This window comes from Erythrolamprus reginae, chromosome 11 (assembly GCF_031021105.1).
Source record: "Erythrolamprus reginae isolate rEryReg1 chromosome 11, rEryReg1.hap1, whole genome shotgun sequence".
In the NCBI taxonomy this organism is placed as follows: Eukaryota; Metazoa; Chordata; class Lepidosauria; order Squamata; family Dipsadidae; genus Erythrolamprus; species Erythrolamprus reginae.
In genome coordinates, this window is record NC_091960.1 from 1,226,576 (window position 1) to 1,252,265 (window position 25,690).

The 25,690-nt window shown below is 46.8% G+C and overlaps 2 protein-coding genes across 4 annotated transcripts; both read right to left on the bottom strand.

Annotated features, from left to right (window-relative positions):
• Positions 1 to 3,117: 3,117 nt before the first annotated feature.
• ALKBH6 (alkB homolog 6) lies at positions 3,118 to 6,428 on the bottom strand. Of its 3 annotated transcripts, XM_070764096.1 has the most exons (8): positions 6,346 to 6,428; positions 6,128 to 6,226; positions 5,579 to 5,686; positions 5,269 to 5,337; positions 5,077 to 5,137; positions 4,577 to 4,728; positions 4,385 to 4,501; positions 3,118 to 3,648 (listed from the first exon to the last, which is right to left on the bottom strand). In XM_070764096.1, exons 3-8 carry the CDS (start codon positions 5,600 to 5,602, stop codon positions 3,373 to 3,375), a joined length of 699 nt encoding a protein of 232 aa, XP_070620197.1. In that variant the 5' UTR covers positions 5,603 to 5,686; positions 6,128 to 6,226; positions 6,346 to 6,428; the 3' UTR covers positions 3,118 to 3,372. The 3 variants fall into 3 exon arrangements, with proteins under 3 accessions (XP_070620197.1, XP_070620198.1, XP_070620199.1); XM_070764097.1 differs by lacking the exon at positions 6,128 to 6,226 and having other exon boundaries at positions 6,346 to 6,400; XM_070764098.1 differs by lacking the exon at positions 6,346 to 6,428 and having other exon boundaries at positions 5,811 to 6,226.
• Positions 6,429 to 12,727: 6,299 nt separating this feature from the next.
• On the bottom strand, positions 12,728 to 25,293 carry CLIP3 (CAP-Gly domain containing linker protein 3). Its single transcript, XM_070763652.1, has 13 exons — positions 25,148 to 25,293; positions 24,543 to 24,682; positions 24,081 to 24,174; positions 23,096 to 23,257; positions 21,317 to 21,435; positions 17,542 to 17,778; positions 16,538 to 16,673; positions 16,054 to 16,193; positions 15,819 to 15,942; positions 15,011 to 15,134; positions 14,615 to 14,676; positions 13,044 to 13,116; positions 12,728 to 12,803 (listed from the first exon to the last, which is right to left on the bottom strand). Exons 1-13 carry the CDS (start codon positions 25,281 to 25,283, stop codon positions 12,749 to 12,751), a joined length of 1,602 nt encoding a protein of 533 aa, XP_070619753.1. The 5' UTR covers positions 25,284 to 25,293; the 3' UTR covers positions 12,728 to 12,748.
• Between the last annotated feature and the right edge of the window lie 397 nt (positions 25,294 to 25,690).

Below are 25,690 nucleotides of genomic sequence, written 5' to 3' on the forward strand. Positions count from 1 at the left end.
AAAAAGATCTGGCCCAGCCCACTCCCAGCTCTGGGAGGCAGCTGCTCCTCAGGAAGGGCAGGGCGCCAAAGTCACATATGACACCTGCCGGTTTTTCCAAGCCAGGAGCCTCGTCTTAGGCCCTGCCCAACACTCACCTGTGGGGCTGGACAGGTGAGTGCCCCACCCAGGGAAGGGACGTGCATTGAACGGGCAACAAGTGCACCAGCGTGCGTAAGTGCACATATACGTGCATAAGTGCACCAGCATGCCTTCCGTCCCCAGTCCTAATGGCTGACCCTTATTAGTAGCATATATATAAACATTGTTATATCTTTGACAAAATAAATAAATATAAATAAATAAATGGGTGAACAGTGCAGTCAGGCGGTAAGGAAAGCAAGTAGAATGCCTGGCTGCATAGCTAGAAGTATAACAAACAAGAAGAGGGAGATTGTGATTCCGCTGTATAGAGTGCTGGTGAGACCCCATTTGGAATAATACTGTGTCCAGTTCTACAAAAAGAGATGGATCAAATTGAACGGGTCCAAAGACGGGCTGCAAAAAGGGTGGAAGGTCTTGAGCATAAAACGTATCAGGAAAGACTTCATGGACTCAATCTGTAGAGTCTGGAGGACAGAAGGGAAAGGGGGGACATGACTGAAACATTTAAATATGTTAAAGGGTTAAATAAGGTTCAGGAGGGAAGTGTTTTTAATAGGAAAGTGAACCCAAGAACAAGGGGCCACAATCTGAGGCTAGTTGGGGGAACAATCAGAAGCAACATGAGAAAATATTATTTTACTGAAAGAGTAGTAGATCCTTGGAACAAACTTCCAGAAGACGTGGTTGGTAAATCCACAGTAACTGAATTTAAACATGCCTGGGATAAACATAGATCCATCCTAAGATAAAATACAGAAAATAGTATAAGGGCAGACTAGATGGACCAGGAGGTCTTTTTCTGCCGTCAGACTTCTATGTTTCTAAAGTGGTCAACATAAGGAGTGCCCTATCTAACCCCACTCCTGTTAACAGCGGTGTACCCCAAGTTGTTGCTCCCAGTACGCTGCCTTGCCATAGTCTGCAACCCAGCCCTTTGAGTGACAGGCATAAGAAACAGGCCCTCTTGTTTCTAAACCTGCTGGCCGGGGGATTCTGGGAGATGGAGTCCACCCCTCTTAAAGTGGCCCAGGTTGGAAAAAAATGTTGACCTGGAGAATATTTACCTGCAGACACGACACTTCCTGAAATAGGCTTTATTTCTGCGTACTGAAAATCCACAACAACAGAGTTTAAGGAAGTGCAATTCAGAAACCTGATAACAGTGCAAAAGTCAGGCTGATTTATCAAGATTGAACTGGGCTGCATCTCCATCGGGCCCCAAGGGGATCCAACCTTTGACCACAAACAGGCACCAAAGCTGGGCTCCAGTCCAGAGTCCAAACAAGCAGACAAAATAATCACCATTGCACAAAACCAAACAAACGAAGCCGACCATGGACTGAGAGGTTTGTGTAACGGTAGCATCACACAATTCAGGTGTGATGGACGGTGTAGAAATTGAATTTAAAAAATAAACTTTGTCCATCACGTCGCAAAAGACATTCACAATTAGCTTTCAGGGCAGTTTGAGAAGATCCCTCTGTCTCTTTATTTTTTAAAAAATGATTTTTTTTTTTAAGCAGCTTGCTCTCCTTCCTGACATAATAATAAACATAATTTTCTGGGAACATCTGGAGAAGCTTAATCTTTGAAAACGTTTGAACACCGGCCGGAGGGCAAAGCTTTGAAACCGTTTCATCCTTGACCTAATTAGGAAATGCCAAATAAACTGCATACAATTCTTGGGAGTTTATTTGCATATTTTTAGCATGCAGGGGGAAAGAAATAGCATTTTGGGGGGCCAAGCGTGCCAACGTCTGTTTGAAGCTGCATTGCATCCCATATACCTACAAAAAGAGATGGATCAAACTGAAGGGGTCCAAAGACGGGCTACAAAAATAGCTGAAGCATCAAACTTATCAGGAAAGACTTATATAAACTCCATCTGTCTAGTGTGGAGGACAGAAGGGAAAGGGGGGGGGGGGACATGATCGAAACATTTAAATATGTTCAAGGGTTAAACAAGGTTCAGGAGGGAAGTGTTTTTAATAGGAAAGTGAACCCAAGAAAAAGGGGACACAATCTGAGGTTAGTTGGGGGAAAGATCTGAAGCAATGGGAGAAAATATTATTTTACTGAAAGAGTAGTAGATCCTTGGAACAAACTTCCAGCAGACGTGGTTGGTCAATCCACAGTAACTGAATTTAACCATGCCTGGGATAAACATAGATCCATCCTAAGATAAAATACAGGAAATAGTATAAGGGCAGACTAGATGGACCAGGAGGTCTTTTTCTGCCGTCAATCTTCTATGTTTCTATGTAAAATATTATTTTACTGAAAGAGTAGTAGATGCTTGGAACAAACTTCCAGCAGACGTGGTTGGTAAATACACAGAAACTGAATGTAAACATGCCTGGGATAAACACAGATCCATCCTAAGATAAAATACAGGAAATAGTATAAGGGCAGACTAGATGGACCAGGAGGTCTTTTTCTGCTGTCAATCTTCTATGTTTCTATATATATACTGTAATATATAAGCATTGAAACATTGAGCTTCTGAGTTACATCTTATTCCTTTCTAATCTGCCTCTCTCTAAGGTTCACTGCTTTTGTATTTATTTTTTATTTATTATTAATTAATTGGATTTGTATGCTGCCTCTCTCCGAGGACTCGGGGCGGCTCACAACATATCAGAACAACATAACAATACAGTACATCTAAAAATCCAATTAATATGGCTAAAAAGACTTAAAAACTCTAATATAATTTAAAAAAACATTCATCACCATTCACTCAACCAAACATATTAAACATTCATTGACGGGGGGCTAAGATTTAATGGCCCCAAGCCTGGTGGCATAAATGGGTCTTTAAACTTTTACGAAAGGCGATGAGGGTGGGGGCAGTGCGAACCTCTGTGGGGAGCTGATTCCAGAGAGCCGGGGCCCCCACAGAGAAGGCTCTTCTTCCTCTAGGCCCTGCCAAACAACATTGTCTAGTTGACGTGACCCTGAGAAGGCCGAGAATTTCCCTCCAGTATATATTTATTGAATAAGAAGCATCGTGTAACAAGGGGAACAAAGCAAGCTTCTAGACCTCATTGTCACCAAGATCCAATTGCCTGGATGATTAAAACCAAGCATGCCAATGTCTGTTGGAAGCTACACAGTGTCCCATAAACAGACACCCAACGTGGGTGATTTTGAGTGGGGGGGGGGGGCTCGCAGCTCTTCCCTCTCACCACCTCCAGGGGGCGCCATCCCCGCTGAGCAAAACACTGGTCACTTCCTCCGGCCAAGAATAATGGACGTCTTCAGCACTTTGGGGACGTGGCGGATGGTGAGAGACACCCGGGTCTGGCGTGGCAGCGCGTCCCCGACCTCGCAGCCACAGAGGGCGGCGTTGGCCACTTTCTGCGTGACGGTGTCCGTTGAGACGGGGCGGATGCCGTGAAGGTAGCGCAGGTACAAGTCTTCCTGCAGGACTAGGAGGCTGCGGGGCTTCAGGAGGAAGGAGAAGGCGTGGCGGTCCTCCTCCTGAGTCGGCAGGGCCCCATTCTGCAGAGGGAACAAGGCAGCTCGGACGGAGGGGAGGGAAAAAGGTGATTTGCAAGACCAGATGGAACCACCTCCCTCCTTTAACAAGGCCCCATCAAAGGACCACCAGCCAGCTCCACGCAGCCATGAGGTCTAGGAAGGAGGGAGGGAGGGAGGGAGGGAGGGAGGGAGGGAAGAAAGGAGTCGGAGGGAGGAAGAGAAGGAAAGAAGGAGTCAGACAGAGGGAGAGGAAAGAAGGAAGGAAGAGAGGAGGGAGGGAGGGAAGGAAGGAAGGAAGGAGGGATGAATAGATAGAAAGATAGAAAGAAGAAAGAAAGAACAAGGAAGGAAGGAAGGAATAGCACTTATATACCGCTTCATAGTGCTTTTACAGCCCTCTTTAAGCGATTTACAGAATCAGCATATCACCCCCAACAATCTGGGTCCTCATTTGACCCACCTTGGAAGGAAGGAAAGAAGGAAGGAAGAGAGGAAGGAGGGAGGGAGAGAGGGAAGGAAGGAAGGCAGAGCACTTATATACCACTTCATAAGTCCTCTCTAAGCAGTTTACAGACTCAGCCTCTTTCCCCCCACAATCTGGGTCCCCATTTGACCCCCCTCGGAAGGACGGGAGGCTGAGTCAACCTTGAGCCGGTGGTGAGATTCGAACTGCTGAACTACAGCCGGCAGTTAGCTGAAGGAGCCTGCAGGGCTGCCCTCTAACCCCTGTGCCGCTCCGGCTCTACCGTGACCTCACCTCTTGGCTTTCGGAGGGTGCTTCTCCAGTGATGGGATGGTAGAAGTCCAGGAGGGTGTGTGACCCCAGATTGATGGTGGTGACGGTGGGATAATACAGCGGTCCGTCTTCATGGGGCTGCAAGAAGAGCGAGAGTGAGTAAAGGGCCCCCACCCTGAGATCAAATAGGGTGAGGGGAGAGGAAAGGGTTACCATGATGCCCTGGCCAGGCTGGTATTCGTTCACCAAGACGTGGTTGGCTGGCTTTCCTCCAAAGACCCCCAGGGAAGACACGCGGTCCAAGTAAGGCTGCAGCCAGGGGGGCAATGTCTCGGCCACCATCCCCTTCGGGTGCGGTAGCCCTCCTGCGGGGGGGGGGGGGTGACACACAAAGGACAGCACTGGGGGCTAATTCTAGTTGGCACCAACGGGACAGAGATTTTGATGGAAATTGAATGGACCGGACTAACTTCCCCCCAATAATAATAATAATAATAATAATAATAATAATAATAATAATAATAGTAATAGTAATAATAGTAATAGTAATAATAATAATATTTTTTTTTAAAAAACCCGCCTCCTTGTAGCACTGATTATGTTCCCTAGCTGGGTGATTAAACATGTGCAATAAAACAACCCAGCTCAGAGCGCATCGAGGAGCCCTCAATTCTTCCGAGCGATGGAAATTCTCTTTTATTGCCACAATTTACCCCAGTTTTGGAGTCTCCGGCCAGACAGCTGTGTCCACTTGGGCTTGGGCGCGTTATAAATCTGGAAATTGGAAAGAGATTCACTTCGGGAATGGCGGCTTGGGAAGGCCACCAGCTTACGCAGCTCCCTCCCAGAGGTGTCGTCGTGAGACGGTTCTCCCTTTTTGCACCCCTGGAAACCTCTGCACGTACTTGCAGCCAGAGGTATCGCTCTTCTTCCTCACGGATGAAGTCGGGAATATAATAGGCTGCTGGTGGAGACTGTAAATAGAAAAGAGACCAGGGATTCATTCTTAACCAATGAGATTATTATTATTATTATTATTATTATTATTATTATTATTATTATTATTATGTTTGCCACCTTATTTGTAAAAAATAATAGAGATGGTAGACAGACAGACAGACAGTTGACAGATAGATAAAAATTCCGCCTTCATCCAGTCCACAGCTGACACTCTCAGACAGCCCCCCCAAAAGCCCACCTGCCCTGGGGAAATACCTGGGCTACCCGAAAGGGCTCCATCGCCCCCACCTCCGGCCTCTCGCCTTCCTCACGTTCTTCTCTGACTAGCCGAGGCTGCCACACAGGTGACCCTCCGCTTCTCACCTAAGGAAGGACAACAGGAGGGGGCTCATTACAATCTTGCCCAGAGCTTCGCCTCTCCCCCCCCCCCGCCCCCAAATTTGTCTCCTGCCTGGGGTGGGGGAACAGATTCCCTAGGATGCTATACCAATTTCTATTGAAAGCTTCACCGCCACAGGATTTTCATGGGAATTGGGGGTGGGGGGTCAAGTCTTGCACGTGAATTGACTATTTACAGGACCGCCTTCGCCCCCATGCTTCCCAGCGGCCAATAAGGACCCACAGAGCTGGCCTTTGTTCAGGTCTCGTCTGCCAAACAGTGCTGCCAGGAAGGGCCTTCTTTGTGGCAGCCCCGACCCTTTGGAATCAACTGCCTCCAGAGAACCATGCTATCCCCCCTCTACCGGTCTTCCAAAAAGCCCTTAAGACCTGGCTAATAGAACCGAATAAAATTGAACAAACAACCTTAATGCAAATTTAATGAATAAATCAAAATCTGCAAAAAAAAGTCCAGGCTTAGGCAGCATCTGCTGAATGTCTGCCTGCCATGCAGCTGCCAGGGTCCTGTAAAAAGAGGGTGGGGTGAGATTTGCAGGCAGAAAGGGGGGTTCAGGAGACCCCCGACCCCCCCCCCGGCCCCCTCCCCAGGAGGCTGAGCCCCCTCCCTCCCAGGAGTCACTTACAGGCTCATTCCCACCGGCTCGCTTCCGGGTGGCTCACGGAGCGGCAGCCGTCGAGCCCAATCAGAACTCAGCTCTGCCGAGCCCGCCTTTCCGCCGTGGGAAGAACCAATCCGCATTCAGGTTTAGGAAAGGCCGCTCGCTCAGCATTCTGGGAATTGAAGTCTGGTGTGAGGAAAGAGTCTATGGACCAGTGTTTCCCAACCTTGGCAACTTGAAGATATCTGGACTTTAACTCCCAGCGAATGCTGGCTGGGGAATTCTGGGAATTGAAGTCCAAATATCTTCAAGTGGCCAAAGTTGGGAAACACTGGTCTATAGAGCCCGTTTGGACTCTTTTTTTTAAACTTTTCATTTTCAATCAGGGAAAGTTTTTGATCCTGGCTGGGGATTCCTCCGAGCTGAAGGTCACATAACAAGAGGTGGGAGGGGCTTGCAAGGTCATCTAGTCTAACCCCCTGCTCAGCGGGTTCTCAACCTTCCTAATGCTGCAACACTTTAACACAGTTCCTCAGGTTGTGGTGACCCCAACCATAAAGTAATAAAATTATTAGGAAATTCGGGGGGGGGGGGAGGAGGTCCTAACTTGCCCCTCTGACAATTCCTCCTGTGTCAGGTAGTGTATATATACATACACACACACACACATACACACACACACACACACACAGTATGTAGATTATTCTGAGTTCGGGTTTTACCCCATGTAATAGTTTGAGTGTCTATGCGACGTTTCGGTGAAGTCACATTCACCATCATCAGGCTGAAGTTGTTAGCTTCGTGCTGCTTTGAATATAGTTTATATATATAGTTTAATGACAGATAAACAATGAAGCTTGGCGGGACCCAGGGGAAGAGCCTTCTCTGTGGCGGCCCCGGCCCTCTGGAACCAACTCCCCCCAGAGATTAGAATTGCCCCCACCCTCCTTGCCTTTCGCAAGCTACTTAAAACCCACCTCTGCCGTCAGGCATGGGGGAATTGAGACCCTCTTTCCCCCTAGGCCTTTACAATTCTATGCATGGTATGTATGTATGTATGTTTGGTTTTTATATTAATGGGTTTTTAATCGTTTTAGTATTGGATTACTATTGTACACTGTTTTATTGTTGCTGTTAGCCGCTGCGAGTCTCCAGAGAGGGGCGGCATACAAATCAAATAAATAAATAAATAAATAAATAAATAAATAAATACATACATACATACATACATACATACATACATACATACATCTGTCCTATTGTCTCTCCTGTATCTCATATCTCTTCTTTTCTATCCCTATATCTTTTCTTCTATGCTCTCCTTGATATATTTTATTCCTATATTTTCTCCTCTATTCTCCCCTTGATATATCTCACTTCAAGTATATCCACTATAACCTTCCTTGTGTATTATTATATATTGGATGGGATGGCGCACCAACAGCGGCTTCCAGATTGCACAATTTGCACGCAACTGTCACCAGCAGCAGTCCTATGCGCCCCGCCATCTTTTTTCTTCCATTTTTTCCGTATTGTTGCTTCATGCGCTTCTCTTTCTGCTCAAGATCCCCGTGGACAATTGTTGGGCCACTGTGGGCCACAGAACGCTGGACTCCATGGGCTCTGGCCCCATTCAGCAGGGCTCTTCTTAGGTCCTTAAGTTGCCAAGGTTGGAGACGCCTGACCTCTCCCCCCTCTGAGAATGGAGCTTTGGAAAGGAAGAGTCCCGGACACAGTGCACATAGAAACACCTTTTATTAATTTGTTAATAACAGATAAGCAATAACATACCGAGGATTTCTTTTTTGTCATGCTCATATTTTTTTTTTTTTACATTTTCTTTCCTTCCAGAGAGCCTGGATGAGCAGGGAGGGGCAGGGAAGGGAGGAAACCATGCAAGATTCCACAGGGGGGGGGCGAGGGGGGGCTTAGCGGCAGGCACGGCGGGACGGTTTACAAAGTTTTATTTCTCTTGGAAAAAGTTTTTTAAAAACCGAAAAATGACACCTAGGCAGGAAGAACACAAGAAAAGTCGTGAAAAGCCATGGGAAGGCCGTTGCTCTCGAGGCCGGCCTTGACCACTGGAGGACCAGGCCAGCCCTGGGGGATAATAATTCACAAGGGCAGGGGGGTTATTATCATCCTCCGTTGAGAAGAGGGGGGCATGCACCGAGATGGTGCCCGAAGTCAAACTGAAGGTTTATTTATTGCTAGTCAGTGTCAAGAGGGTGGACGAGCGAGTTGAAATGTCTCCGGCCCTTTTCCTATAATCTGGCCCTTTCCATGAAGGATCTGGTAATTTATTATTACAGTGTTCCCTCGATTTTCCAGGTTCGAACTTCGCGAATAGCCTTTACCACGGGTTTTCAAAAAATATTAATTAAAAAATACTTCGCAGTTTTCTTTCCTATCCTACGGTTTTTCCCGCCTGATGACATCATACGTCATCGCCAAACTAATAATTTTTGCAAATAAATAACAAAAAAAATAATTATTGTTAATACATAATTATGTTTATAAAAATCAGGATCACTAAGTGTCTTGTTCAATGGTGAGTACCAGTAATAATGGTGAGTAAATGGTTGTTAAGGGAATGGGAAATGGTAATTTAGGGGTTTGAAGTGTTAAGGGAGGGATTGTGATACTGTCCAAAGCCAAAAATGGTATATTTACTTCCGCATCTCTACTTCGCGGAAATTCGACTTTCGCGGGCGGTCTCGGAACGCATCCCCCGTGGAAATTGAGGGAACACTGTACTTTAAAAAATGAAATTTCAGCAGTGTTGGGAAGTGTGATTCCAATTCATTGGAAGGAGCCAGTTTATGGAAGGCTGGTTTGGACTTCAGTGAGAATGAAACATGGGTCTAAATTGGGGCGGGGGGCACAAGGATCAGGTTCCCCACAACACAAGGCAACAACAATGGGCATGAAAAGGATGTGGGATGAAATGGGTTGGAAGATTCGATGTAGCCATTGGGGTTATTTTAAAATATCCTTTTATATATCTGTACATAAAGGGTCCCCCAATATTTCACCAAGTTTGGGGTCCCTTCCTGTGGCCTGAGTGCCACCCTTCCTTTTTTCCTTTTTAAAAATCAGTCCAAAAATAGATGCCCACACCATCTCCCCTTCTGATGTCCACCCCGTTTTTTCCCCAAATGGAATATTGTGGTCTTTTAAACAGCTGTTGCCAGAAGACCAGAATAACAGAGTGACCTTGGAGGTCATCTAGTCCAACCCATGTCAGGAGACCCTCTGTCATTCCAGACAAAGGGCTGTCCAGTGTTTTCTTTAAAAACCATCCAGTGATGAAGCACCTACAACTTCTGGTTGCAAGCCGTTCCACTGGTTAATTGTTCCAACTGTCGGGGAATTTCTCTTTACAGTTCTAGGCTGCTTCTCTGCTTCATTAGTTTCCATCCATTGCTTCTTGTCCTGCCCTTCATGGGCTTTGGAGAATAGGTTGACCCCTTCCTCTTCTCTGGGGCAACCCCTAAAATACTGGAAGACTCCTACCAGGTCATCCCTCGTCCTTCGCTTTATGGGCTAGACATCCCCTGTCCCTCAACCATTCATTCAGTCCCCCACCCATAAAAGGGGCAATCCATAGAGCATAGAGCACAAAACATAGCATCCCAGGGACCTCAGAGGTCCTGTAGTCTAACCTCCCGTTCCAGGGTGTCCAATCTTGTAACTTTTAAGACCTGCGGACTTCAATTCCCAGAATTCCCCAGCAAGCCATTAAGCTCACAAATTTGCGAAGGTTGGACACCCCTATCTTACACTATTGGCTGTCCAGTCTCTTCTTAAAAGCCTCCAGGGATGGAGCACCTACAACTTCTGGAGGCAAGCTGTTCCACTGGTTATTTGTGTGAATTGTCAGGAAATTCCTTCTGAATTCTAGGTGGCTTCTCTCCTTGATCCGTCTCCATCCATGGCTTCTTGTCCTACCCTCAGGTGCTTTGGACAACAGGTTGTCCGGTGTCCTTCTCCTCGGATACCTGACCTTGCCAAGCCCAAACTTTTAGATTTCTGCACCGCAGCACACAGATTAGAGGCCAAGGCTTCACTTCCATCTCTAGTCAAAAGAGCAGATGGTTCTTCCCATCGCTCCCTTGTGGGTTGACCGAGGTGATCAATAAAAGAAATTTGGAAGAGGGACGTCCAGGCCTTCAGCAATTTGCTCAAGGCCAGAGGTCATGAGCGGCTCCAAAGCAGGCGATGGAAGAACCTCAACGCAAGTTCAAGGCGAGAGGAGAAACACAGGGGGGCTGCTCATCCCCATGGCTCTGAGTGCTAGCAGAGTCCAGCGCAACCCAGCGCCACTGAAATCGCGCACGGACACGCAGGTGCACCACAAAAAAGATGGCAGTGCCGAGAGAATCGGCTCGGGAGCGTGGCAGGCCTGGGTCGCTACCTGTTCCAGTGACCCAAGCCACTAAGTTACTAACAGTTCTATGGAACCGGTTGGAACCGGTAAGAACCTCTACCGCTGTCCAATGTCTTCTAAAAAGCCTCCAGGGATGAAGCACTTACAACTTCTGGTTGCAAGCTGTTCCACTGGTTCATTGTTCCACTATCAGCACCTCATTTTTGCTTTCTGGGTTTGCACTGGGGGTTCATTCTTCACACCCGCAACCCCGGTTTAGCTCTCGGGACCCCCTGAGTTGTACCCTTTTAGCCTTTGGCCCCTCCCTCCCCAAAAGTCCGTGGAAACTATGTTCAGGTCAACTAAGAGAGGAAGTTGTAAGTAAAAGGCCGACGTGCTACTCAAATGGATTAAGACAAGTGTGGGTTTTTTTCTTTCCAAACCTGGCCACTTGAATGAAGAGGGGGAGACTTCAACTCCCAGAATCCCCCAGCCTAGGGCGGGGGGGAAAAACCTTCCGGGTTAAATTCTAATGCTCTTGTAGATCAGTGTTTTCCAACCTTGGCAACTTGAAGATATTTGGACTTCAACTCCCAGAATTCCCCAGCCAGCAAATGCTGGCTGGGGAATTCTGGGAGTTGAAGTCCAGCTATCTTCAAGTTGCCAAGGTTGGAAAACACTGTTGTAGCTGATCGATCAGATTTGGTTATAATATCTTCCCCTGCCTTATGCTTTTAAAACCAAAACCGAAAAAGAACAGAGAACAGACGTCTGGTACTGTACTTAACACAGAGAGAGACACGCAACACTACACACCCCTCCCTGTATGTTCATTTGCACAGACATAAGCTAAGCAGGGCTGCTAACACACACACACACACACTGGGTTTCCGTAAAGGCGTCTTGTCGCATCGGTCATCCAAAGATTTCGGTGAGAAAGGAAGGTGGCTAACGAGAGAGGCCTCTTACGGCATCGGTGGGCGAAGGCATGGGCACGCTGGGCCCACACACTGGTCGCAAAATGGGGAAGGGGATTTCGAGCCGCCTTCAAATCCGCCTTCGGGGGCACGCTTCCTTCTGAAGAATTAAGTCGCCAAAGCCACAAGAGTTTTGCTCCTTGGCGGCGGAGAAGAGGTTTGGTTGGCGACGGACAAGATAATCAAAGTTGAGGAGGAAGATATAAGATTTTGAGGGACGCCCTGCACTGGCACGGAGAGAATCTTGGCTTAACGTTCAAAGAAGCTTCCGTCCGCTTGGGACCAGAAGCAAACAGAGCGATCCTAGATCACGGTGCATTTGTGGTCTACGTTGGACCAAGGCAGTGTTTTCCAAACTCGGCGACGTGACAAATGTGCGCGGAGTTTTTCCTCTCCCAGAATCCCCCAGCCAGCAGGTTTAGAGTGCCCGTTTCCGATGGCTGTCACTCAAAGGGCCAGTTGCAAACTAGGGGAGGGCGATCATTGTCCCTCAGCCTGCAGGCTCGATTTTAGAACCGTTAGAACCCTAGGGCGTGGGGGGGACCTCAGAGGCTGTGTAGTCCAACCCCCTGCCCAAGCCTGGAGATCTTATTCCACCCCAGACAAAGGGTTGTCCAAGGAAGCCAACTGGATTTGCAATGTGTGAATGTGGGATTTTGCAGGGAAGGTTTCAGAGCTGGACTACACGTTCCCTGACCGCACGAAAGCTCAGAGACGGGTCCCCCGAGTATAAATGAAGGGATGTCCTCCCCATCCCTGGACCCCCTCCTCCCGGTAGTAAAGCAACTCTAACGGCTGCCGCCAGATCCTCAAAAGAAGCGCTATAAGAGACCAGGGGTGCCAAACGGGGGACAAACGGGAAGGGGGGGGCTTAGCGTTTCTCGCGATCTACTGGGGGGTGGTCATGTGATCTAGCAAGGCACTGGGGTTCACTAGGATGGTGATGGAGGCGGGGAGCAGGAGAGGTGAGCGACAGACCCAGAGAGCAGTCCTTGATTACGTGGAGAGCGGAGGAAGAGCAGAGGAAGAGGAGGAAGACGAGGGCGCGGTGTCGAGGGGGCGGGCGTGGGGGGGAAGAACTCTACGGCTGCATTTCCGCGCGCAACATCCACGGGAACCAGCAACAGAAGAGAATCCTGCAGGAGAGGAAAGGGAACTTTTCACGTTGGGTTTATGTGCGTTTATAATAAAATAAAATAAAAATTGTAGTCGTTTAAGCCAGTGTTTCCCAACCTTGGCCACTTGGAGATATCTGGACTTCAACTCCCAGAATTCCCCAGCCAGCTAATGCTGGCTGGGGAATTCTGGGAGTTGAAGTCCCAATATCTATCTCCAAGTGGCCAAGGTTGAGAAACACTGGTTTAAGCTGCTCTTACCTAGAGATGGAGTTTTCCGATGTGATGTCTTTCGGAGATCTGACCGTAGTGAAATTGCGCTTTGGCTGTGAAACTGCGAGAGGGGAGAACAACGTCGTTATGGTTCTAAAATCACGAAAGTGACCAGTTGGATCCCACCCACCCACTGGACCTTTCCTCCTGCAGGAGAAGATGCCGAGAGCCACACAAAAGGGACTTTGCAATGCTTGAAATGTGGTTTTTTTGTAATGCCGTTGCACTGGTTAAGTAACATGGGTTTTCTTGTCTTGACATATAATGTACAGGATGTTTTTCTACCAGTCCTGGTTACTAAAGGAGAGGTTTTTCTTGAAGGCTTACAGCAAATTATTAGCAACATTGCTCAAAAAAATAAAGGGAGCTCTCAAAAAACACTAGATCTGAAGGAATGAAATATTCCCACTGAATACTTTGTTCTGTACAAAGTTGAATGTGCACCACAGCAGGTGGAATTGATTGTCCATCAGTGTTGCTTCCTAAGTGGACAGTTGGATTTCACAGGAGTTTGATTGACTTGGAGTTATATTGTGTTGTTCAAGGGTTCCCTTTATTTTTTTGAGCAGTGTATTTGAAAAAAGCAGATTTACAGTACAAGAAAGCCCATGTCACGTAGCCTGTGCTACAGGATGTATGTCTCTTTACTCATGTAGTATGGCTGTATTACTTTTATCCTTCTCATCTGCTCCACCGCCTTCTCTTATTGATATTATCATTACGATTATTGTTACTTTGACACATGATTGTTGTTATTATTATTATTTTATTATTATTTTATTATTATTATTATTATTATTATTATTATTATTATTATTATTATTTATTAGTTTTGTATGCCGCCCCTCTCTGTAGACTCGGGGCGGCTCACAACACAATAAAACAGTTCATGATAAATCTAATAATTTACAATTTAAAATATTTTTAAAAACCCCATTATTAAGCAGATACTGTATACTGTACCTACAAACATACCATACATAAATTGTATAGGCCCGGGGGAAATATCTCAGTTCCCTCATGCCTGACGACAAAGGTGGGTTTTGAGGAGTTTGCGAAAGGCAAGGAGGGTAGGGGCAGTTCTAATCTCTGGGGGGAGCTGGTTCCAGAGACTCGGGGCCGCCACAGAGAAGGCTCTTCCCCTGGGGCCCGCCAACCGACATTGTTTAGTTGACAGGACCCGGAGAAGGCCCACTCTGTGGGACCTAATCGGTCGCTGGGATTCGTGCAGCAGAATATTACTTTATTTTTATTTTATTTTTATTTTATTAGATTTATAAGCCACCAACTCTTGATGTTGCTTTGCATTTATACTGAGAGTTTCTGCACTGGAGACACAATTCCTTGTGTGTCTAATCACACTTGGCCAAATATTCTATTCTGTATTGCAAGTCCTACCAAGTCCATGCCGCACTGCCTTCGCGTGGAAATCAGCAGAGGCACAATGGAGGTATGCTGGAAACTGAGCTGTGTGGGTTTGCAGCAAATACCCCCAAGTGTTCCTTTCCCACAAGACTTCTCTTCCCCCCAAATAGTGATAAAATACAGGGTCTACCTACTGGTGACTTGGTGCACCTTCTTTCCGGAAGTGCCGTCTTGAGGGTCTTTGGGACCTCCGATTCTGCAAGAGACAGGATTGCCTTTCATTTAAGAACAAAGTTCGCATCCCATCGGATCTCGGGGGGGGGGGGAGGCCTCGACTTACATTCGCTTAGCAACCGTTTGGAGTCACTGGAAAAAAGGGATGGATGACTGTTTTTCATGTTAATGACTGTCATGCCATTTCCATGCTAATGTGGCTGGCTGGGGAATTCTGGGAGTTGAAGACCACAGGTCTTCAAGTGGCCAAGATAGAGCAGGGGGTTGGACAAGATGACCTCAAAGGTCCTTCCTTCCAGCGACAGGATTTTTCTGAGATCCAAGCCTCATTCCCAGCATCCGAACAGCCCACCTACCTCTGGACCCTGGACGGTGGGGCAAAAACGCCATGCTTAGGGGTGCAGGTGAAGTAGCGAACCCCAAAAACAGAGCCATCGTGTTTCCCCGTCGGTTTGTCCAGCTCAATCCCAAACCAGTAGCCTAGAAGAAGGCAGACGGAGAATAGAGAGAAGTGTAAACATTATCTTATTACAGTGGTCCCTCTACTTAAGAACTTAATTCGTTCCGTGACCAGGTTCTTAAGTAGAAACGTTTCTAAGTAGAAGCAATTTTTCCCATAGGAATCAATGTAAAAGCAAATAATGCGTGCAAGCCCATTAGGAAAGAAATAAAAGCCTGGAATTTGGGTGGGAGGAGGAGGAGGAAGAAGAGGACAGTCGCTGCCCAGAGCGAAGGAAGCGTTTCTTTTCTCTGGACGCTAGCAGAGGTGTATTCCCTCTCCAAGCGCCCAGAGTAAGGAAAATGCTTTGTTTGCTCTGGGCTGCCAAAGCCTCCTTAAGCACCACCGAAAGGCTTCTATGGCAGCCCAGATGGCCAGGATTAAAGGGGGAATGGCAGGAAACTGGCCGGGCCTTTGTGCCGCTATCAAATTTCCTGGGAAATTTTTCCGGGCTCAGGTTCTTAAGTAGAAAGTGGTTCTTATGAAGAGGCAAAAAAATCTTGAAGACCCAGGTCTTATCTAGAAAAGTTCTTAAGTAGAGGCATTCTTAAGTAGAGGTACCACTGTATCTACATTAATTATGATTTATGTTGGGTCACAAAAATTTGAGGCCCCCCGTCCTCAACCCGAGCCTTCCTATCCAACCTCCATCCTGTCTGCCTTACCTGGGGCAAAATCGGTCTTCCCATAGAAACGAATGACCCCTTGCTTCTGTCCGGCCACCAGCACCTGATCCCCAATGTCGATCTTCAGTCCTTCGCGGTCCAGGCTGCCGACGGACAATGACTTCTTTCTGAGAGCTGGGAGGAGAAGAGAAAGTAAGAACAAGGACATATTTTGGGTGACCCTCGGCCGCTGGTTCTCTTCCGACCCTCTTCCGTAGCCCCCACTCAAAATGGCACCTTTCCGGTCCTTGTCCTTCTCCTTCCGCCCTTTGGCCGTCATGCGGGAAAAATCCATGCGAGGGGTTCGTGGGGTGGAGGTGACCGATGGCGTTTGGTCAGCAGCTTTGGAGATCTTGGACACCGAAGCAAAGAGCCCTGGCAAGGCGAGAGAGACGAAAAACGACAGACCCAGATTAATAAGACTGGCAATAATTCCACCATGGATCAGAAGCAACGTCAGAAAATATTATTTGACTGAAAGTGGAGTAGATGCTTGGAACAAACTTCCAGCAGACGTGGCTGGTCAATCCACAGGAACTGAATTTAAACCTGCCTGGGATAAACACAGATCCATCCTAAGATAAAATACAGGAAATAGTAAAAGGGCAGACTAGATGACCAGGAGGTCTTTTTCTGCCGCCAATCTTCTATGCTTCTGATCTTCTAATTTGACGGGGAATCCTCCTGTCGGTTGTGCGCACAGCCCTGGTGAAACTCACCGTGCTTTGGTGGGCAAATGAAGTAGCGGATGCCACCCACGCTGCCGTCGTTCTTGCCGTCGGGCTTGTCCAGCTCTACGCCGACCCACTGGCCGCTGGCAAACTCGGTCGTGCCACAGAAACGCAGGGTGCCCACCTGTATGTGGCACAACACGATGGGGTCAAATTGCGCTCGGAGAACAGAAAATCCCCCTCCTGGCTGCAGGTGTCATCGGAGCTGGGAATCTAATGGGACCCTTTAGGATCCTTCCCAGACCTAATTCAACAAGGGTGATCCAGGTGGGGAAGCAGGGGCCTGCGGAGACAGCTGAGTGGCACTGTAATGTGTTACCTCTGCCCCAAGAGCTAGGCAGGTTGCAAACTATGTTAAATCCCTACAGTTTGAGAGATTCCCAAATTTTCTGGGGGGCTGCAGGAGTGGCTATGTTCTTGGTCTGCACACAGATGTCCCTTCCTCTCCTTCCTTCCTTCCTTCCCTCCCTTCCTCCCTTCCCATTCCCATCTTCCTTCCTTCCTTCCTTCCTTCCCTCCCTCCCTCTGATTCCCATTTTCCTTCCTTCCTTCCTTTCCTTCTTCTCATTCCCATTTTCCTTCCTTCCTTCCCTCCCTCCCTCTCATTCCCATTTTCCTTCCTTCTTTCCTTCCTTCCCTCCTTCTCATTCCCATCTTCCTTCCTTCCTTCCTTCCTTCCTTCCTTCCTTCCTTCCTTCCTTCCTTCCTTCCTTCCTTCCTTCCTTCCTTCCATAAACTTCCTCTACAACAGTGTTTCCCAACCTTGGCATCTTGAAGAGATCGCTGGCTGGGGAATTCTGGGAGTTGAAGTCCAGGTCTCTTCAAGATGCCAAGGTTGGGAAACACTGCTCTAAAACATTGAGAGAACAATTCTGCAGCCTCCGCCATCCTTAGGTAGGGACTGGTGAAAAGAACAGGCTGTTCTAATGAGCCCCAGAAGAGACTTGGGGGCCAACCTCTCCCAGGCCCTTCTGCCCCTGCAGCTTCCTTACCTTCTGCCCGTCCACCAAGACCCGGTCTCCCAGCTTCAGGCCGAGGGAGAGAAGCATGAGGTTCCCGGGAATATTGTCGTAGTTGGGCAGGGTGACCTTGGGCAGGCTGCAGCTCAAAGGCACAGCGTCCAGCAGCAGCTGCTTCAGCTCCTTGGCGATCATGGCGGCCTCGGCCTTGTCCAGCGTCATGTCCATGGGGTCCGGCACGACGTCAGCAGGGACCTGCCCTTTACTGTTCTGTGGAGAGAAAAAGAGAGGACAATGCAGGTGTCAAGGGCCCAGGTAGCATCCAACCTGAATCAGAGTCGAAGTCAAAGTTCCAATTTATTTCCGGAGCCATCGTGGCCCCCACAAGGGGGAACCCGAATCCGAGTTTCCCACCCAGTTGAAAGTCCACCTCCCTTGTTCACTTCCCACCCACAAACCTGTCACGTTGCCCACTCAAATTGTGCCAGTGTGGCCAGTCCTCCTTCCGCTTCCGCCCAGGTGGGTGGGCATAGGATGACCTTGAACCCCTCGAAAGGAGGCTTTGTGGCTGCCTCTGCTCCCTCGTGAAAAAACCCCCTCCCAAGTTCCCATCAACATCAGGCCTTCTAGAGACAGTGTGGCAAGCCGTTAATTTATCCCCAACCTCTTCTGCACTGCCTTGCATCAAAGGTTGGAGGGGGTCTGGTGAGACCCCCCACTCCCTTCTCGTTGCATGGCCTTACTGAAACACCAAGGGAGAATAACAGGATAGCAGAGTCAAAAGGCATCTTAGAGGTCCTCTAGTCCAACCCCTTACTCAAGCAGGAGACCCTGTATCCAGCATGGTGAACCTATGGTATGTGTGCCACGAAGGGCACGCGGAGCCATATCGGAGGGCAGCTAAGGCATTGCCCTATGTCAGCTCCAGCGCGCATCTGCGCACTAGCCAGCTGATTATCGGCCTTGGAAAAAACTATCCGCTGGGAAAACCGGAAGTTTGGGGAAACGGACTTCTGGTTTGCCCATTGTGCCCTTTTTTGCACTCTGGAGGTTTCCAGGAAGCTTCTCGAAGCCCTGCAGTGTGAAAACAGCACAACGGGCAAACTGGAAGTTCAGAAAATAGATTTCTGGTTTGCCCATCGTGCTGTTTTCCGCCCTCCGGGGCTTCAGGAAGCTTTTCTGGAGGCTCTGGAGTGCAAAAAAAACAACACAGCAGGCAAACCGGAAGTCTGTTTTTCTGAACTTCCTGTGTGCCCTTTTCACTGTTTTTTTCACCATTTATTTATTTATTCATTCATTTATTATTTAGATTTGTATGCCGCCCCTCTCCGCAGACTTGGGGCGGCTCACAACAGAATACAACAATTCATGACAAATCTAAATTATAGTTTAAAATATTTTAAAAAACCCATTTACTAAGCAAACATACACACAAACATACCATGCATAAATTGTATATGCCCGGGGGAGATGTCTCAGTTCCCCCATGCCTGACGACAAAGGTGGGTTTTAAGGAGTTTACGAAAGGCAAGGAGGGTAGGGGCAGTTCTAATCTCTGGGGGGAGTTGGTTCCAGAGAGTCGGGGCCGCCACAGAGAAGGCTCTTCCCCTGGGGCCCGCCAACTGACATTGTTTAGTTGATGGGACCCGGAGAAGGCCAACTCTGTGGGACCTAATCGGTCGCTGGGATTCGTGCGGCAGAAGGCGGCCTCGGAGATATTCTGGTGCAGTGCCATGAAGGGCTTTAAAGGTCATAACCAACACTTTGAATTGTGACCGGAAATTGATCGGCAACCAATACAGACTGCGGAGTGTTGGTGAGACCTGGGCATACCTAGGTAAGCCCATGACTGCTCTCCCAGGCTTCACCGAGGCCTATGTGTGGGGCGGGGTGGGTGGGTTGTGCGCATTCATGGGGGGGGGGAGGGAATGGGTGTGGGCAAGTATGGGAAGCTGTTCCACTGGTTAATTGTTCTCGCTGTGCTCAGTTCTACGTTGGTTCTCTTCTTGGTTAGTTTCCATCCATTTCTTTTTGTTCCACCTTCGGGGGTTTGGAGAATAATTTGACCCATTCCTTTTCTTTGTGGCAGCCCCTCAAATACTGGAGGTCTGCTATCGTGTCATTCCTAGTCCTTCTCTCTACTACCCAGCCATGCCCAATTCCTGCCACCGTCCCTTAAATGCTTTAGCCTCCAGCCCTCTGGTCATCTTCTTTGTTCTTCTCCGCACTCTTTCTAAGGTCTCAGCATCTTCTCTCAACTATTTTCTGTCTGCTAAGCAGCAGCATCGCTGGAGGAGGTGATGTCCTACACTCAGTCTCCTGATTAACAGCCCGGGCTATTTATATGGCATCTTCAAAATCTAATTTTTGCATCCGGTTTGACACGTTTTCCTATGTGAGCATCATTTGATGTCTTGCCCCCCTATGCAGCCGTCTAGAGGGGTTGGTCAAACATCCCCAACGTGCAAAAAACAAACAAATTACATCTAATAGGAGATCTAATTGCAAATAATAATAGAAACATAGAAGATTGACGGCCGAAAAAGACCTCCTGGTCCATCTAGTCTGCCCTTATACCATTTCCTGTATTTTATCTTAGGGTGGATCTATGTTTATCCCAGGCAGGTTTAAATTCAGTTTCTGTGGATTGACCAACCACGTCTGCTGGGAGTTTGTTCCAATAATAATAATAATAATAATAATAATAATAATAATAATAATAATAATAACAACAACAACAACAACAACAACAAGAAGCAACAACAACAAGAAGCAACAACAATAACAATAATAATAATAATGACAATTATGATGATGTCACCATACTAGATGACGAACAACAAGAAAAACGTAGCCAATATCAGGATCTTAAAATCGAACTACAACGACTCTGGCATAAACCAGTACAGGTGGTCCCAGTGGTCATCGGCACACTGGGTGCTGTGCCAAAAGACCTCAGCCGGCATTTGAAAACAATAAACATTGACAAAATCATGATCTGTCATTTGCAAAAGGCATCTGCGCACATCATACGAAAATACATCACACAGTCCTAGACACTTGGGAAGTGTTCGACTTGTGATATTGTGACACGAAATCCAGCATATAAGTCTCATTTGCTGTGAATTACTGTTTTTTTGTGATAACAACAACAACAACAACAGTGGTATTTTGGACAATTTTTAAAATGTTCAGTTGACTGATTTTTACGTTTAATGAATAAAAGAGATACCAACAACAACAACAACAACAACAATACTTTCAAATACAGATGGATCGTCATTTGGAACACAACACGCCAGATGTCACAGTTGCAGAAAACCAAAATGTACAATTTATTGATATCGCTGTACCATGAAACACCAGACTCGACGAAAAAGAACTGGGGGGAAAAAATCACAAAATATCGCAACCTGGCCATTGAAACTACACGGCTATGGATGAAACACGCAACAGTGCTAGCCATTGTCATCAGAGGACTTAGCACCATGTCCAAGAACTTCACAAAACACATCAAGAAATGGAAGCTTCCTGCAGTAACACTAGCGGAACTGCAAAAGGCTACTGGGAACATCATATCCTTGGTCAACACCCAGGATGCTGGCAGAAACCCGTATCAACCATCAGAGCCAATGAATATCTGTGATACATTTTTCAATGTCCAGTTGGCCGAGTTTCATGCTTAATGAATAAAAGTTTATACTAATAAAAAAGAATATTTTGAAGGCATTGGGTTCATGTTTCTGAGATTTGCGGGTCTTTCTTATTCTCAAAGAGAATTATAGCTATGCCCCCCAATTTTTCTCACCCTGACAGCGGGATTGGCGCCGTGTTCGAGGAGACACTTCACGGCCCCCAAACAGAGATTCGAAGCAGCGATGTGTAAGGCGGTTCCGTGGTTGAAATCACTGCACGTCGAGTTGAGAACTACGGGGGGGAAAAACCAATATAGACTCAGTTGGGATTCTGAATTATTTTATGGCTATATTAAGCTCTGTATGGTCCCTGGTCCTAGAGGGAAGGAATCCCCAGCCTCTTTATGTCCTGTATTTGGCTTCTTCATGTCCATGAAGGTCTTGAACGGATACAAACATGAAGATGGAGACAATATTTATATCAAAAGGAAATAGTTGTGAAATTAAAAGGAAAGGAACAAGGGGTGTTGGAATGCTGTAGAAATATTTTTTCTTCTTGTTTTTCCCTTTATTATAATTACTATCCTAGATTTAATTGTTATAACAATGCTAATTGTATAGAATCACATATATATATATGTGTGTGTGTGTGTGTGTGTGTGTGTGTGTAATTAATATAATTATTTTATTAAGAGTTAACAGTTTCCTGTGAATGATTGATTAAAATGTATATCTATGTATTCCATTGCAATATTGCAATACTTTAAGGTATATTGATTTATGTATGAACTTGAAAGAAGTTCCTGCTCTATTGAGCATCAAAGAGCGCAGAGATTAGCAGAGTCCCTTCCCTCTGACATGGAAGGTTGCTACGGAGTGGAGGGATCCCAGGAGAGGATCCGCTGGTTATCGGGAACAGTTTCCCACAGGTTAGCAACCAAGAATCAGAATTCTCCAGCCGGCATGCTAGTGAATTTTCAGATGTGAGGATATCAACTCCCAGAATTCCCCAGGCAGCATGCTATTGTACTTGAGAAGGGGTGGGGAATTCTGGGAGTTGACGTCTACCCCTCTTCAAATTCCCAAGGTTGCCCAACAGTGGGTCAACGCTAAAGCTGGTCCAGTTGAAGGGATGGGAAAGGGGGGAATAGAGATAGTTGGGGTAGTCTAGTCGAAACAAAATACACTCTCTTGGGAACCAAGGACATTCTTGCAAGTGGAAGGAGGGGATTGATGTCGCCTAGCAACTGGACTGTGTTCTGATTGGGCTATGTGACTGGTTATTTTGGGAAATAATAATAATAATAATAATAATAATAATAATAATAATAATAATTTATTAGATTTGTATGCAGTCCCTCTCCAAGGACTCACAGCGGCTCACAACAATAATAAAATACAATAAACAGTGGTACAAATCTAATATTAGTAAAACTGAAGTTAAAATCCCTTAATATTAAAAAACAATACTATACAATCATACCATTCTCAAGTGTTATAATCAGCAAGGGGGGGGGGGAATCAGTCCCCCCATGCCTGGTGACATAAGTGGGTCTTTAACATCTTGCGGAAGACAGGAAGGGTGGGGGCAGTCCTAATCCCTGGGGGGAATTGGTTCCAGAGGGCTGGGGCCGCCACAGAGAAGGCTCTTCCCCTGGGCCCTGCCAGACAGCATTGTTTAATCGACGGGACCCAGAGAAGGGCGACTCTATGGGACCTAATCGGCCGCTGGGACTCCCCCAAGAGTAAAAGAGCAAAACGTTTACTTTTAATTAGGTGAAAACCGCAGGAATGTTCAGAGTCGGTTTTCACCAGCCTGTGCCAATATGACATATCCAATAAACTTGCTTGACTTAGAAATGGCGACTGAAACACGCTTCAGCGGAAATGCCGGCTCATTTTGGCCTCCCGTCACCTGGGTAAGGTGTCCCACCTCCTTCGTCCCAACACACCTTTTGGCTTGGAGGCCTTGAGGAGGATGCGGATGAGTTCGGGGACGTCGAAGTAAGCGGCATAATGGAGGGCATTCATGTTGGTCCAGCGGCTGCGCAGCGTCACATCTGCATCCAGAGCCAGCAGCTGGTTAGAGAGGCGCACGGCGGCAGCGGGATCCCCTGGGGTGAGGAAAAGCACAGGTCAGTGTCCTCAGAAGGCTCCCAGGAGGTAGGACACCTCTAGGTGAGATGTAAAATAAAATAAAATAAATAAAATGAAATAATATATAAAATATAAAATAATATAAAATATATAAAATAATATAAAATATAAAAAATAATATAAAATATAAAAAAATATATAAATATATATAAAATATAAAATATAATGAAGTAAAACATGAAGTAAAAAGTGAATTTAAAAAAGGAAGTGAGAAGTGAAGTGAAGTGAAGTGAAGCAAAAAAGAATTTATTAGCAGGCACTTCAGGAACGGCTCTTTATTCTGTTTCAAGGCCCAGTGAGCCAAATTCTAATTTCAGCTACAATTCCACTCTTTTCTTGGAGGAAAAAAATAGAGGCAACGAGAAGGATTTTTAAAGAAAAGCTATTTACAATTCTGCTTGGTAAAGGAAAATTCAAGCGCCAAATCAAGAAAAATTATGCCAAATGCACATTCTAACCAAGGTCAGCTTTCTTTAAATAAAGGACATACGGTCATTGTGATCTAAATTTAATAAAAAAAGAAGAGGTTTGCCAAGAAGGGGACCAGGAAATTCAGACTTTGGGTGTGTGTGTTTTGGGCAACTCAGCACAAGTCTAAAGTCGGTGCACCCAAAAGCACAAATCCATCTTCGTTTCATCGTCTTTGGACAGATGTGTGTTGTCTGCTTTCACAGCTTTTAATGTTGTGAGCCGCCCAGAGTCGCCTCAGGGACAAGACAGCCAGCAAATACATTTAATAAGCAAATAAATAAATGTGAATTTCAGTATTTTGTGCCTCACCTACACCGTGGGCCCCAGCTTTGCACGCGTAATGCAGGAGGGTCATATCGGTCAGCCCGTCCCGGTCATCCACGTGGCATCCACGCTTCAGGATCTGAAGAGGACAGAAGAACAAGGAAGAGGCAGCCGGTAGTCCTCAGCTTACGACCACAAGTGGGACCGGGGTTTTGGTCACTAAGCGAGTCATCATAATACAGCCGTCATGACCATTTTCAAGGTCGTTGAGTGAACCACGCAGTCCTTAGGCAAATTCAGGCATGACTAGAACTCCCAGTTTCCTGGTGATTGGCCCAAAGCCATCTAGCCGGGTTTTGTGCCTAAGGCAGGGCTAGAACTCACCGTCACCTGGTGATTGGCCCAAAATCATTCATCCTCTTTTCATGCCTAAGGCAGGACTAGAACTCCCAGTCGTTTGGCGCCTTCACCCGCTCAACCTGGGGGATCTGCCCAGAGCCCGCTCACCTCGTTGCCGATCATGTCGATCTTGTGCTGGACTTGGGGAACCCACTGGCGGATGATGGCAAAGAGCTCCGGGACGGTGGTGATGGGATCGTAGAGGATCTCTTGGCAAGCCGGGTCGTTGGGATCAAAGAAGGTGAAAGCTGCAAAGGAGACAGGAGACCATGGGTTTGAAAGCAGGCACCCTCAGGTCTCCAAGCATGGGAATTTCAAGACTTGTACAACTCCCAGAATTCCCCAGCCAGCCCTAAGGATATTCTCCACTCAAGACCCAATACAGGTATGACCACAATTGGGGGGAAAAATGGTGATTTATGACCACTTTTCACAATGACCATTGCAGCATTCCCTACGGTCACCATGATCAAAAATTTGGGCAACTGGCATAAGCTCAGCTGTCCATCCTTCCCAGGTGGGTCAAACGAGGACCCAGATTGTTGGGGTCAAGAGGCCGACTCTCTGTAAAACTGCTTAGAAAGGGAGGAAAAGCACCGTGAAGCGGGATATAAGTCTTAAGCACTATTGCTATGGTCACGGAGGAACTCTGTCCACGCTTCACAGGGAAGAGCGAGGCCGGAGAAGAACAGGATGGAAAGGAAAGAGCTCACCGTAATCTTTAGGCAGAGGAGCTGGGGCTGAAGGGTGGACGATGGGCTTCTTCCTCCTCTCCAGGGTGGGGCTCTGGAATTCCAGCGCCTGGTGGTCTTCCTCGGAAGGGAGCTCGGCGGAGTCGTCTTTGGTCATAGTGGCGGGAAGCTCTTTCCCCTCTGCAAGGTGAGGGGGAAACGGTCAGCCAGGGGATATTATTATTATTATTATTATTACTGTATTATTATTTATCTATCTATCTATCTATCTATCTATCTATTTATTTATTTATTTATTTATTTATTATATTTGTATGCCGCCCCTCTCCGTAGACTCGGGGCGGCTTACAGCAATGATAAAAACAATATATAATGACAAATCTAATAATTAGAATATAAAATAACAATAGTACATTTACAAAGTCTAAAAAACAAGAAACCCCAATATATAAAAACATACATACAGTCATATCATACACATAAAACTACATAGGCAGAGGTGGGTTTTAAGGAGTTTACGAAAGGCAAGGAGGGTGCGGGCAGTTCTAATCTCTGGAGGAAGCT